The 13,814-nt window shown below is 46.0% G+C and overlaps 1 protein-coding gene across 1 annotated transcript in view; it reads left to right on the top strand.

The window, feature by feature from the left end:
- Positions 1 to 1,231: 1,231 nt before the first annotated feature.
- The window catches only part of CHCHD6 (coiled-coil-helix-coiled-coil-helix domain containing 6), a 229,000-nt gene continuing 216,417 nt past the window's right edge, over positions 1,232 to 13,814 (top strand). Inside the window, exon 1 of the mRNA XM_040994917.1 lies at positions 1,232 to 1,344. Within this exon, the coding sequence (XP_040850851.1) occupies positions 1,258 to 1,344 (87 nt within the window). The 5' untranslated portion in view covers positions 1,232 to 1,257. The remainder of the gene's footprint in view (positions 1,345 to 13,814) is intronic.

Below are 13,814 nucleotides of genomic sequence, written 5' to 3'. Positions count from 1 at the left end.
CCCCTCATTGAATATATAATTTCCCCCACCTTGTAGGCTACTTTTTCATTTTGTTGTTTCCTCTACTATGAATAAGCTTTTAGTTTAATGTAGTTCTATTTCTAGGAATTTCATAGTCCCAGATGGCACATTTAACTTTTTAAGCTTCTTTGAGTTGATTTATGTGTATGGCGTAAGACAAGGTTCCAATTTCATCTTTTTGACATACCTTCCTCCCCCCATTGTGTGACACCCTTGTCAAAAATTAGCTGGATTAGTTGGCTTACTTCGCATGTTTTTTTTTTTTTTTTTTATTGGAAAGGCGGATATACAGAGAGGAAGATCTTCCGTCCGATAATCCACTCCCTAAGTGAGCTGAACAGTCGATGCTATGCCGATCCGAAGCCAGGAGCCTCTTCCGGGTCTCCCACGCAGGTGCAGGTTCCCAAAGCTTTGGGCCGCCCTCGACTGCTTTCCCAGGCCACAGGCAGGGAGCTGGAAGGGAAGCGGGGCTGCCGGGATTAGAACCGGCGCCCATGTGGGATCCCGGGCATGCAAGGCGAGGACCTTAACCACTTGCGCCACCGCGCCGGGCCCCGCATGGGGTTATTTTTATACGCATCCATTTTTATACAAGGACTAGGACTGTTTGCCGTAGTCCTTTTCTTCACGCGATGTTTATTTGTTTGTTTGTTTGTTTACTTTTCCATCCAGCACACTGTAAAAACTCACCGAGGCAGAGGCAAGACAAGGTCTTGTTGGGCGTCGCCTGCAGCGGGGTAGGGTCAGTACCCAGCAGCGCTGCCCAGTACGCGTTCATTTGAAGTTCTGAACTATCCCAAGTTTACTCCCAGAAATTTACCTCAGCTTCCTGTCTGGTTTTCCTGCTTCAGAACACCAATTTTATCTCTGATTCAAGAGTAACCTTTCTAAAACCGGCACTTGATCATCTCACCTCTGCTCGGCAGTCCGCCATCCCAGGTTCTCTTGCCAGTGTCCAGCCTTTTTACCTCAGGTTGGACCACCACGCCCCCCATGGATCCACCCATGCTTACAGGGGCACTGGGACCAGAGGGACCACAACTCCCACAAGGCATCGCGCAGCTGCACCATATGATTGGACATATCTCTGGCGGTGGCCAATAAAACTTAGTTTTATTGGCTAGCAGACAGGCTGAGTCCTGGGAAGTGTCGAGCACCGGCAGCGCGGCGTCTGCCTGGTTGCTCTGGAGCCGGGGAGCGTGGCTACCCGCCGGCTACCTACCCCCGCCTCCAGCCATGGGGAGCACGGAGAGCAGCGAGAGCCGTAGAGTGTCCTTCGGAATGGACGAGGAGGAGCGGGTCCGGGTGCTGCAGGGCATCCGGGTGAGCGGCCACCTGGGCAGGGGCGGGCGCGGAGGGCACCCGAGGGCGCGGAGGCCGTGGGCCCAGCCTGAGGGGGCGGTGCGGAGCGAGAGCGCGGCCGGGAGTGTTTGTCGCCATTCCCTTCGCTGGTGGAGTCTACCCTCGGTGTGAAGGAGGTGTGGAGCTCGGGAAATGCCCGGGGCCCTCTCCACGAAGATCCTGTGCCAGGACGCGAACCCAAAGCTGGCGATCTTCAAGCTACACGGCACTGGCCTAGGGGAGAAGCAGTGGGGAAGGGGACATATGGGGAGGCCACTGGGGTACAAGAGACTTTTGGAGCCACGTTCCAGCCCCCGATCGGTATAATATTTACATTTCCTGAGTTTGTGCCCCTCCGCCGCCACTCACTTCACCTGCAGTTGTGCCCGTCTGGTTCAGTGTGCGGGAGGTGTTGCTAATCCTGGATGACTGCGGACCCCTCAGCCCTCACTGTCCACTCTTGTCCCGATTGTAAATCACGTCATGTATCCATCCTTGCCCCATGCCTACAACCCTCCAAGGGATTTTTAGCATATTGAAGTCTGTTCTTATAAGACTGCCTTGGTGCTGTCCACGGCAGTTCAGGCCAGTTCCCTCATTACCCAACCCCTGCTTGTGGACTAGCCTCAGGATTTGAGTTACTCATTCTTTCTGGAAAATGCACAGAATCTCGGCATTTGCTGTTGTTTTGGGGAAGGTTTATTTGTTGATTTGAAATGCAGAGTTACACAGAGAGAAGTGAGACAGAGAGCTTCCATTTGCTTATTCATTCCCTTTATAAACAGCAGCTCCCAGTTCTGACCTGAGCCACAACCAGAAACTGGCAACTTCATCTGGTCTACCATGTGGGTGGGGCACAAACACTTGGGACTTCCACTGCTGTGTTCCCTGGGCACATTAGCAGCCAGCTGGATTGGAAGTGGAGCCATAGGGTCACCAGCTAGCATCCATAGGGGAAGCTGACACTACAACAGCCACACCTGTTGTTTCCTCTTGCACATTTGGTTAAGTCTAGTTCTTTCTGGTCATTTCTGTTATATAGCTCCAATGTCATTTGAGAGTTTTTCCTGACTAGTCAGTAAGTAGAGAGCTTCACACCTCATGGTTGCACATGTTTTCCCAGCATTCATCACAGTTTGAACCTTTTCTTAATAATTGTGTTTCTCCCTACCATGCAAGCTTCTTGGGGTGAAGGTTCTTGTCTGATTCACCCTATACCCCAGAACCTGGAATACTTAAAGTAACTCACTTCTCAGTGTGTAGCGGAACTGTAGGTTGTGCTAAACTCTTAGAGATACCAACACATTTAACTTTTGGTAGCCCTATTTATCAAAGGTAGAATTCTGTTAGCCTGTTTTGTAGATTTTACAGGTTAGGAGAACTGACATAATGGGAAGTGAAATTTAGGTAGCAGCAGGCTGAATATAGAGCCTGTTTATTGACCTGCTATGCTTTACCTGTGCCTTACCCATAGTGTACCTGCTTCAGTGGAATGCACAGTGCTTGGTGTAAGCGACTTTGTCATTAGGTGGGTCAGAAAAAGACTTTGTTATATCTGACTTCTAGACCCAGCTATTCGTTAGCTACATGACCTTCCTTAGGTGAGCTGCTTGACTCTGGAGTCTCATTTGCTATGTTAAGAACAACCCAAGGAAGCTGCCTAGGGTAAAATGGAGAGGTGAGGGAAGGTGTTTAGAAAATGCAGGATCTTGGTAGAGTCTCTTCTTTGCCTAATAGAGTATGTGGCACGTTGGGCACTCATTGGGAATTATACAGACTTGTTTTCCGAGCTGTGGCAAGGATAAGTTGGGAGGAGAAAGCTTGCGTTGGAAGGGGGGACAGTGTCCTGAATTGGAATTTGGAAAGTTTCCCTTGGCTGTCTGCACTACTGATTCTCCTCTATTTTGAGTAATGACTGTTTTGTAAAGATGGAGAAACAGGCCTATTGCTTAAGAACCTTAGCTACGATCCTTTTTAAGTAACTTCAGGAACAGAATCCAAATCTTTTGGATGCAAAGATCAGCCTTTTCTCTCACTATTCCACCCTTAACCCCATATCACATGTGTGACAGCCTGGAAAGTTGTAACCCGTCCTGATAGGGCTGCTGGTGTCTCTTGGTTTTACCAGACCTTTAAAACGAGAAGGAATTATAGTGATTGCTTCCTTTGTACACCTGGGAAAAACAGTCTGTGAATTTCTAACTCATCTAGAGGTGTGTAGTGAGGACCCCATGTTAGGAGACTCCCATATGTCTTGCTTGTGTACCTGGTTTGGAAGAGGAAGGATCAAGAAAAGGCAGTGATGAAAAGAAAAGTTTTGGTGTTGGGGCTTTTTCTGTTAGCAGGGTCACTCGAGGGTCGACAAGTTCACCTTGACTGTGGATAGGCAAGTAAAAATCAGAAAAGGAGATCAACAAAGGAGTTACCAACGTGAACAAATGAACATTTTGTAGGAGGAAGATGCTAAAGAAGATGATTTGTCCCCACTCTTTGACGGAAAGTCAAGTAGTCCCAAAGATCACTTGTGTGTAACCCCCAGAGACTGAGTCTTGAAAATGCCCTGTTCTCCTTAAAATTAAGTGCTAAGGCCATGATGATTTGCATACTGATTTGCACACATTTACATAGTTCAAGCTCCAATCCCATGGCAGGTAAAAGAGATTTAATGAATGCAAAACACTGCAATTATATTCAATTCCATTTTTCAGGGCAAGCATGCATGAAATACACAGAGATTTTGTGTCAAGCAGTACGTTTAACTTCATTGTCCAATAAGAGAAGACCACACATGGACAGCTATGTCCTGTATGTGGGTTTCCTCTGCCCTGTCCCATGGAAGCAACCATCTTTGATGATTCAGCTGAAGTTGGTCGTCAACATCCAGGTTCCAGCCTCTTCCTCTTTGCAGCCTGCTGGAGCCTTGTGCTTCAGCCGGGTCCTCAGCCTCACTGCAGCTCCCAGCTAGACAGTGTTTCTGTTGTTCATGTCTCCTGGGAGGCCGATTCTGGAGCCAGCTACACAAAAGACAGTCCCCAGACGTGCTAGTAGCTGCCAGTTGTCACCTCAGCAAATGTTTACCGTGAACATGTTACTTGCTCTGCATCAGGCCTTGCTGAGACAATAAGGGACAATGCCAAGGTCCTTTCCATCATACAAACCTTAGGCTAGAAGGCGGAATGGATCAAAAAGAGACAAGAGGGTAAAACACCTGGTAGTGTTAAAAGGGAATAAAAAAGGGTACAGGGACATGGGGCTTAACAACTGCTTGAGGTGGAGTGTCAGATAACGTCTCCCTGAGGAAGTGACCTGAACGACAGGACCTGAGCCAGCCCTGGGGAGAGTGAACTTGTGTTGTCCTAAGCAATGTGCCAAGTGTATCAAGAGCATCATTTTGCATCCTCAGCATGCTAACCTTGTGAGATGATCATGACCCCTGTGGTGGGGAGAGGAAGCAGATCGGGGGAGGTGTCATCACTGAAGGCCACAGAGTGGTGTTGGGCTGGAAGCTCAGGGCCACTGACTCCACAGCCTGGGTGCCTGGCAGCCGCCGGGGGTAGGAGGTTGGGCAGCTTAGGCCAGGTGCTGAGGCCAGGCTGGGCTGTGAATATATTATCCTGGAGGCTGCCTTACGTTCTTCTAATCAGGAGCACTGTTTTGGAAAGTTATTATCTGCTGATGCTGATGTCTACCCCAACCCATTAAAAAAAAAAATAAAACAGCTCTAGTGAGATGTATTTTACATATCATAAAATTCACTCATTTCAATATTTTTGAGCACATTTACAAAATTGGGCAACCACTACTACAGCTCAATTTTAGAACAGATTCAAGGCCTAAAAAAAAAAAAAATCTCGTGCCTGTCTGCATTCGCTTGTCATTAACACTTCCACTCCCAGGTGACCACTGAGCCTGCTGCCTCTTTCAATTTCCCTTCTCTGAGTTTTTGTTTGGAATCTTTTTCCTAGCATAATACTTTCACTGTTGGCTCATTAGCACTGTAGTGTATCAGCAGTTAGTTCCTTTTCATTGCTGAATAATAGCTTCCTATGTATGCATATGCTGCATTTAGTCACCTGTTGATGGCTGTTTAGTTGTATCTAAGTTCTTGGCTATTATGAATCGTGTTGCTGTGAACATTTGTGGACAAATTTTTTTTGGGGGGGAGGAAGATGAGCGTGCATTCATTCTTCATGAATAAGCAACCGACTGTAGACCATTCTTTTTGAAGTCTGACTTTTGAAGTCAACATGCTTTGTGAAGTGATTGTATTTCTGTTTTGACCAGCAGGCTCTGAGGTCCTGGCTCCTCCCTGTCTTCACTCATGCTCCTCCTTGTCTGTCTTTTTGATTATGGCCAACTCTAGTGGTTGGGAAATGGTATCACTGTAGTTTGAATTTGCATCTCCCGTATAACTAATGATGTTGAGTATTTTTTTGTATGTGTGTTTTGCTGCCCCGTATGTTTTCAGAGTGTGCATTCAAATCTTTTGTCTGTTTATAATTGGGTTATTTGTCTTTTCGTTATTGTGTTATATGATTTCTTTGAGCTGGGTACTAACCTTTTTATGAAATCATTATTTGCAGTACTTCAAAAAAGATTTTTAAAGATTTATTTATTGGAAAGTCAGGTATACATACAGGAAGAGAGACAGAGAGGAAGATCTTCTGTCCACTGATTCACTCCCCAAGTGGCTGCAATGGCCAGAGCTGAGCTGATTCAAAGCCAGAAGCCAGGAGCTTCCTCTGGGTCTCACGTAGGTGCAGGGTCCTGGGGACTTGGGCAGTCTTCCATTGCTTTCCCAGGCCACAAGCAGGGAGCTGGATGGCAAGTGGAGCTGGTGGGGCATGAGCCGGTACCCCTATGGGATCCTGCCTCATGCAAGGTGAGGACTTTAGATGCTAGGCTACTATGCCAGGCCCTAAAAATATTTTTTAAAAGATATATTTTATTTTTATTTGAGTGGCAGAGTTACAGAGAGAAGGAGAAACAGAGAGAGGTTTTCTATCCTCTGGTTCACTCCTCAAATGGCCACAATGGCAGGAGCTGGGCTAGTCTAAGCCAGGAGCCAGGAGTTTCTCTTGTGTCTCCTACATGAGTGTAGGGGCCCAACGACTCAAATTATCCTCTGCTGCTTTCCCAGGCCGTAAACAGGGAGCTGGATCAGAGTGGAGCGACTGGGACAAAAACTGGTGCCTGTAAGGGATGCTGAAACTGCAGGCTGAGGCTTTGTGGACTATGCCACAGCACTGGACTCCAAAATATTTTTGCAACTATGTTTATTTGAGATCATGGTTCTTTTTTTTTTTTTTTTGTTTTGTCATTGAAGATTGAAATATTGTTGAAAAGGCAGTTAAGTGGAAGGCATAGGGGAGAGAGGAGAATCTTCCTTCTGTTTCACTCCCCAAATGGCAACAACGGCTGTGAAGTTTAATTATCGTTTTTTGCTTGTTTGTTTGTTTGCTTGCTTTTATTAGCTGTACTTTTGATGTTGTGTCGGAAATCTTTGCTCAACCCATGGCCATCAAATTTTCTATTTTTTTCTTCAAAAAAATGTGTTGCTTTCGGTATAATCTTATGCTGTGATCCGTTTGAGTTAATTGTTGTGGGTGTTATGAGTTACAGCTATAATCAGGCTAGATTTCCCTGCAAAGGAACATTTATAATATGCTTTAGGCTTTGTAGAAGTGCAAGGGCTGTGTCATAAATACTCAGTTTTGCCATTGAAGGTGGGAGTAGCTATAGGCATTATTTTAATGACTGGGTTTGACTGTGTTCCAGCAGGACTTTTTATTTACAGAATCAAGTGGTGGATTGGGTTTGACTCATACCTTGGAGCTTTCTAAACTGTTTTAAACGTTTTGTTTGGTTTTTGGGAGTTAGTATCTCATTTTTCCCAACTTTTTTTTTTTTTTAACAAGGCTTGTCTTTCCTCACTGAATTACTTTGGAATCTTTTGAAAATTCATTAAACATAAATGCAACTTTTATTTCCTGACTCTCAGAACTGTTCCATTAATCTCTATGTCTGTCCTTATGCCAGTACTGTACTATGATCTTTATTTTAGCTTTGTAGTGTTTCAAAATTGGGGAATATTTGATGGAAATATACATGGAATTGTTTCCCTAATTGCTTCTTCTGTTTTTTTTTTTCCTTAAAGATTTATAGAGAGAAAGATTTTGTTCATTCCCCAAGTGACAGCAGTGGTTGGAGCTGAGATGGTCCAAAGCCAGGAACCAGGATCTTCTTCCGGGTCTGCCACGTGGGTACAGGGCCCCAAGACCTCGGGCCATTTTCTACTGCTTTCCCAGGCCCCAAGTAAGGAGCTGGATAGGAAGTGGAGCAACTGGGACACAGACTGCCACCCATATGGGATCCTGGTGCTTGCAAGGCAAGGATTTAGCTGCTGAGCCACGGTGCTGTGCCCTATTTCCTAAATTCCCTTTTTGGATTTGTCATTACTAATGTGTGGCAACACACTGATCTCGTATCTGGCAGCCTTGTTGAACTCATTTATTCTAGGTGTTTTTGTGTTTTGTTTTGTTTTGTTTTTTTAGTGGGTTCTTAGGATATTTTACAGTTACGATCATGTTGTTGTCAAAGAAAAAGACAATTTTGCTTCCTCCTCTCCCGTCTGGATACCCTTTCTTTTTCTTGCCTTATTACATTGGCTAGAATTTCCAATGCAATGTCAAGTAGAAATGGCAGAAATGAATATCATTGCTTTGTTCTTTTTTAAAAAAGATTTATTTATTTTATTGGAAAGGCAGATGTACAGAGAGGAGGCGACACAAAGAAGAAAATCTTCCTTCCAATGATTCACTCCCTAAGTGGCTGCAATGGCCAGTGCTGCGCCAGTTTGAAGCCAGGAGCCAGGATCTTCTTTCTGGGTCTCCCACGTGGGTGCAGGGTCCCCAGGCTTTGGGCCGTCCTTGACTGCTTTCCCAGTCCACAAGCAGGGAGCTGGATGGGAAGTGGGACTGCTGGGATTAGAACCAGTGCCCATATGGGATCCCGGTGCATGTAAGGCGAGGACTTTAGCTGCTAGGCTACCTTAGGCGTGGGCCCTGTGTTTGAGAATCTTACTTCTCTAAGATTTTAATGCAGATTTGTTCTAAATGTGTGCAGCTGTCAGTATCTCCCACCATGTTGTTGCCCAGGGACAGGCTTCTGAATTTGCTTCCTTGCATGTCTCAGCATGAATGTCGGACATCTTCTTGTGATGTTTTACATTGCTATTTTGTCCTGCTAGTTCATCTTCCTGTTGCTCTTGCTGTGTGTTAACTTCTGTGCTTGGACTTAGGTCTGTGTACAAAGTCAGCTTTTTGTTTACAACCTTCATCTTTACTTTCTTAAAGAGTGTGGTAGAGAAGACCCCAGTGACTGGGACTTAGGTCCTGACACTTCAGAGGGCGTAAATCTTTCTCCTTATATGCAAGACGGGAATCTGGTGTCGTGATTCTGTGATCCCAGTTAACATAGGTATCTCAAAGTGGATACATCCCAAGTGCTCTGCAGTCTTCCCAGAGATCCAAAGCTCTTCTTGGCAGAGGCTTGGGTGAGTTAAATGTGATGGAGCGCCAACAAGTAATGCCAAGCTGGAAAGCAAGGAAACCAGCAGCCAACTTTGGAAGCGCTGGCCAGTGAGTGGCAGGTGCGGGGAACACAGCTTGAGTGCACACCATGTGACCGCCCCAGGCTAGGCGCTTTCACAAAGGCTATGTATTCAGCTTGATGTTTTCAAGGCATGTTACATCTTGTGATATGGATCATCTAATAAGACAAACTGTGAGGAGAAGCCAAACACTTTCTACCTTTCTCCCCAAGTGCTGAGGAATGGAGAATATTCTTACAGACAGGATAGTGTGAGAACCTAGATGCCTAGGTAGTGGCCCTGTAGTGGCCTCTGGTTTTCTGGCTTAGGTGTTCCCAATTTCACAGTGGGTGACAATGACAGCAGAGGAGTTTCCACATGACCATGCTGTGTTGCAGGGGAAAAATGAGCAACTCCTGGAGGTTTATTTTAACATCCTTTATAACTTCTCTTCCTCTTTTTTTTTTTTTAATAACTTCTCTTCTATTCTATCTTATTATTTGTTTGTTTATTTTAGACACAGAGCTTCCATCTGTTGGTACTCCCTGCAAACACCCACAATAGCCAGGAATGGGCCCAACTGAGGCTGGGGGCTGGGAAGTCAATCCAGGTCTCCCATTTGCCTGGTAGGGCTGCGACTCCTGGAGTCATCAGCTGTTGCCTGTCAGGGTGTGCGTTAGCAGGAAGTTGGAATGGAAGACATGGGACCCAAAGCTAAGCACTCTTGCATGTCCCAAGGAGAGCTATAACTGCCACTCCACTGGTCACCCTAAACTTTTATCTTCATTGTACAGATTGAGTGCCTCTGATCTGAAACATGAAATACTCCATAAGCTGAAATTTTTTGAGCACCAACATGACATTCCACACTTGACTTTATGTGGGTTTCAGTCAGATAACAAGAATACTAAATATTCTGTGTAGAATTACTTTCAGGCTGTGTATATGCGAATCCGAAATGAATCCCAGTTGTAGACGTGGGCTGCATCCCCATGATCTCTTGCCACTTGTAGACAGATATTCCAAAATCCGTCCCCCTCTCCCCAGAAATCTGATACCTAAAACAAGAATACTCTATCTGTATGACCTTGTAACCACTGCTAAGAGTTAAACAATGCAAAGTTCAAATGATTTCCACCTTATTTTCTGACTTTAGGATATAAAGCTCAATGTACAGTGAAATTTAATTACAGTATTTCTTAAATGTATTGCAGAATAAAGATCTTTATGTAAAAGATAAGTCTATAAAATAAGGATAAGGAGAGTTGTTAATTTTAACTCTTACTAAGTTCATGCCAGGCCAGTTACCAGATTTGGGTAGTAAAAGTGCTGCCCAGCAAGACATCATTGATGCTTTGGGGTTTTCTGTGCTGTCATTTCCACCTGCTACTGAGAAGTTCTGTCTGCTGTTACGCAGTAGTGCCAGTGTCCAGGCTCAGATATGCAGTCTCTTCTGCCCTGCTTCTGTGTCTGGTGGAAATTTCAGAATGTTTTTTGAATCCTCATGTACCCCTATGCATGGCTGTTGGTTCTTTCTCATCCACTTTTGTGAGCTGATCTTCTGGATTCTGAATATCCAAAGCCAGAACTGTCCCAGTTATTCTTGGCCATTTCCTCTTGCCTGTCCCAGGTCTTGCAGTGCATCTAATTCACCTTGTCCCATGAGGCTTTCATTCTTTCTCTGTCTGCTTTAGAAGTGAGTCTTGTTTCGTACGTTGAGAATGGCTCCATCGCCAAGCCTCCCATCCGGAAGGCTGGTGGTCATTCTCTGGTCTCTGTCTCTGCATTCACTGATGCCTTGAGTTGTACTTTCAAAACTTTTCTAGTTTTTTAAAACTTTTTTAGTTGTTTAAAGATTTATTTATTTATTTGAGAGGCAGAGTGACAGAGAAGGAGGCACACACACACACACACACACAGATTCAAATACTCATATCAAATACTCGTATCAGTTGGGGCTGGGCCAGGCCAAATCCAAGAGCCAAAAACTCCTTCTGGGTGTCTGACATTGGTGGCAGAGACTCAGGTACTTGAGCCATCATCTGCTGTCCTCCCACGCTCATTAGCAGGAAACTGAATCAGAAGCAGAACAGTCAGGCCTGGAACCAATGTTGCAAGCAGGGACTTAACCTGCTTCACCCACCTTCCCTCCTATCCTCCCAGTGCCTGTTCTGTCCTTCCTATGTTTTTCATACTCTTTGTCTCACTTCAGACACATTTTGTCCTTGACCATCTCTCATTGGCTTACTTCCCACAAATCTATATTTACCGGGCCCAGGGCAATGGCTCAAAGGCCAAATCCTCACCTTGCTAGTGCCAGCATCCCATACTGGTACCAGTTTGTGTCCCAGCTGCTCCACTTCCTATCCAGCTCCCTGCTTGTGGCCTGGGAAAGCAGCAGAGGATGGTCCAAAGCCTTGGAACCCTGCGTCTGCATGGGAGACCCAGGATAAGCTCCTGACTCTTAGCTTCAGATAAGCTCAGTTGCAGGCATTGTGGCCATTTGGGGAGTAAATCAGTGGACAGAACATCTTTCTCTCTGACTCTCCTTCACTCTGTAAATATGATCTGCCTTTCCAATAAAAATGAATAAATCTCAAGAACACTATATTTACTGGTGCCATTAGGGCAGTTTTAAAAAGGTAAATTTAACTTTTGAGAGGATTTCAGGTAGTGAGGTAAAATTCAGGCTGTTCAAAAAGAGATATTCAGGGAAACAGCACATCTCTCTGCTGCCTACTTCTCTCACTTCTGCTCTCAACGGCCACACCATTCCTAGTTTCTCGTGTTGGAGCGACTGTTCACAGTTGAAGCTAATTGTGTCCCTTTCCTAAATGGCTTACCATGCCTCTACATTAAAAGCACATTCCCGGGCCTGACTCATGAGTCCACTTGCGTGCTGGCACCATTTTCCGCCTCCACCGTTCGTCCTGGGAGTGGACTCCTGCTGTACTCTCAGCTGTCTGCTGCTTCTCCGCCAAGGAGTCCCGATTCTATCTCCCTCTCTCTGCAGGCGTTTCTCTCCCTCTTGGGCTAAGTCTCTCTGTTCATCCGCAGGACCAAGGTGCAGTGTCACCTCCTGGAAGGAGCCTTCTGCTCCCTGCCCCAGGCTGACCTGACTCACCTGCTTACCCCCAGGCCGTCCACTGAGCCCTGTGCAGAGCTTGCTCATCTCTCTGCCCCTAGCACCTTGCCCAGTTGGCAAAAATACTTGCTGGATAGAATCTTCTTCAGTCCCTGGCTCAGTTTTTTCTTGGCCCAGACCATGAGTCCAAATATTTTATGGTATTAAAAGATCGGAATTAATTGCCACCATTGAAGAATCATGAGACTATATAAATTCCATTTTTTTTCAAGAAAACAGCAGAAACAATAAACCCCGTAGAAAGTCTGGCCCACGTGTCCCGTATGGTGTTTTCAGGTGGCTGCCCTGTCTAAGTAGGACTGTGCGCTTGTCACTCTTGCCACTGCTGTGGCCTTGCCCTTGATTGCTGTAATCTCTCCCTATCCTCTGCCTCCATCACCTGCCTGACCCCCACAGACATCAGTGTGTGTCACACTTGATTTGGGGGGTTGAGAGGTTAGGGTTTTAGGGGTCTCAGGACTGCTCGGGTTCTGACATTCTGGGTTTGAAATCTGTGGAGAGCAGCCGGTGGGTCTAATTTCAGCTCATAGAAAGCTGAAGGACGAGGGAACAAAATCTCCAAGGCAACAGCCTTCAGCAAGGAGAGGAATCTTTTTAGAATCACAAGATTGGGCAATACCACCATGGGATTGGGATGGCTAGGAACCAGAGGCCATGCTAGCCTGGGACTCCTTGTGAACCAATGCCCTCCCGGCTACCCTCCGCCCCCTCCCTGCCCTGCCTGCCTGCTGGAGCTGTTTTATCTCGCTGGCTCAGATCTCCTCTCTGGCTTGGAGTGCAGTGCTTGGCCCGATGCCTGGCATCCCAGTGGGCCTTCAGTAAAAACACTGTGGTGTGGATGGCCCTGTAGGCCCAGATCCACTGCCGACTCACCATACATCCCCAGGCGCGGCTGTTCTCTGTTCTGTGCTTTCTCCATACCATTCTGGCCAGAAAGGAGCTGAGTTTCACTGCTGAACTCTGTGGGCATTCACTACAAAGAACAGTATGTAGGAAAGAGCCTTTACCTTGGACATGGCATGATGGCTCAACAGCTAAAATCCTTGAAAGCACCATATGGGTACTGGTTCATGTCCAGGCTGCTGCACGTCTCATCCAGCTCCCTACTTATGCCTAGGAAAGCATCAGAGGATGGCCCAAAGCCTTGGGACCCTACACCTATGTGAGAAACCTGGAAGAAGCTCTTGGTTCCTGGCTTCAGATCACTTTGGCTCTGGCTGTTGAGGCTAGTTTGGGAGTGAACCAGTGGATGGAAGATATTTCTCTCTGTCTTTCCTTCTCTCTGTAGGTCTTATCCATCTTTCCAATAAAAGTAAGTAAATCTTAAAAAAAGAGCTCTACCTTGCAACCTCTCAAATGTGCCTGGATAGTCACATTTCAGGAGTGAGAAAGTGTAGATTTTCATGTGAACAGTCAACTGGCTGAAGTAGGTTTTTATTCAATGAATACGTAATGCTTGCCCTTCCTCCTCCTCCGGGGCTCCTTAAAGCACTGTTAACGAGGGCATGTTGGTCCTTCTCTGACAATGGTTACTTGCCACTTCCATAGCTCCAAGTTGCTGTCTTCACTTGTGTCACTGTTAAGGTCCCATGATTTGATTTAAGTTCTGGTCCATACTTAGAATGTCTGCGACTGGGATGGGCTTGGTCAAATCCCTGGCTCTGTTTTCTTCTGTACAATGACAGCAGCACCTGCCATACAGGGAATGCACTCAGC

Source organism: Ochotona curzoniae, unplaced genomic scaffold (genome assembly GCF_017591425.1).
Source record: "Ochotona curzoniae isolate NIBS_2020 unplaced genomic scaffold, NIBS_Ocur_1.0 contig_908, whole genome shotgun sequence".
NCBI lineage: Eukaryota > Metazoa > Chordata > Mammalia > Lagomorpha > Ochotonidae > Ochotona > Ochotona curzoniae.
This window is presented reverse-complemented; position numbering and strand designations above follow the sequence as displayed.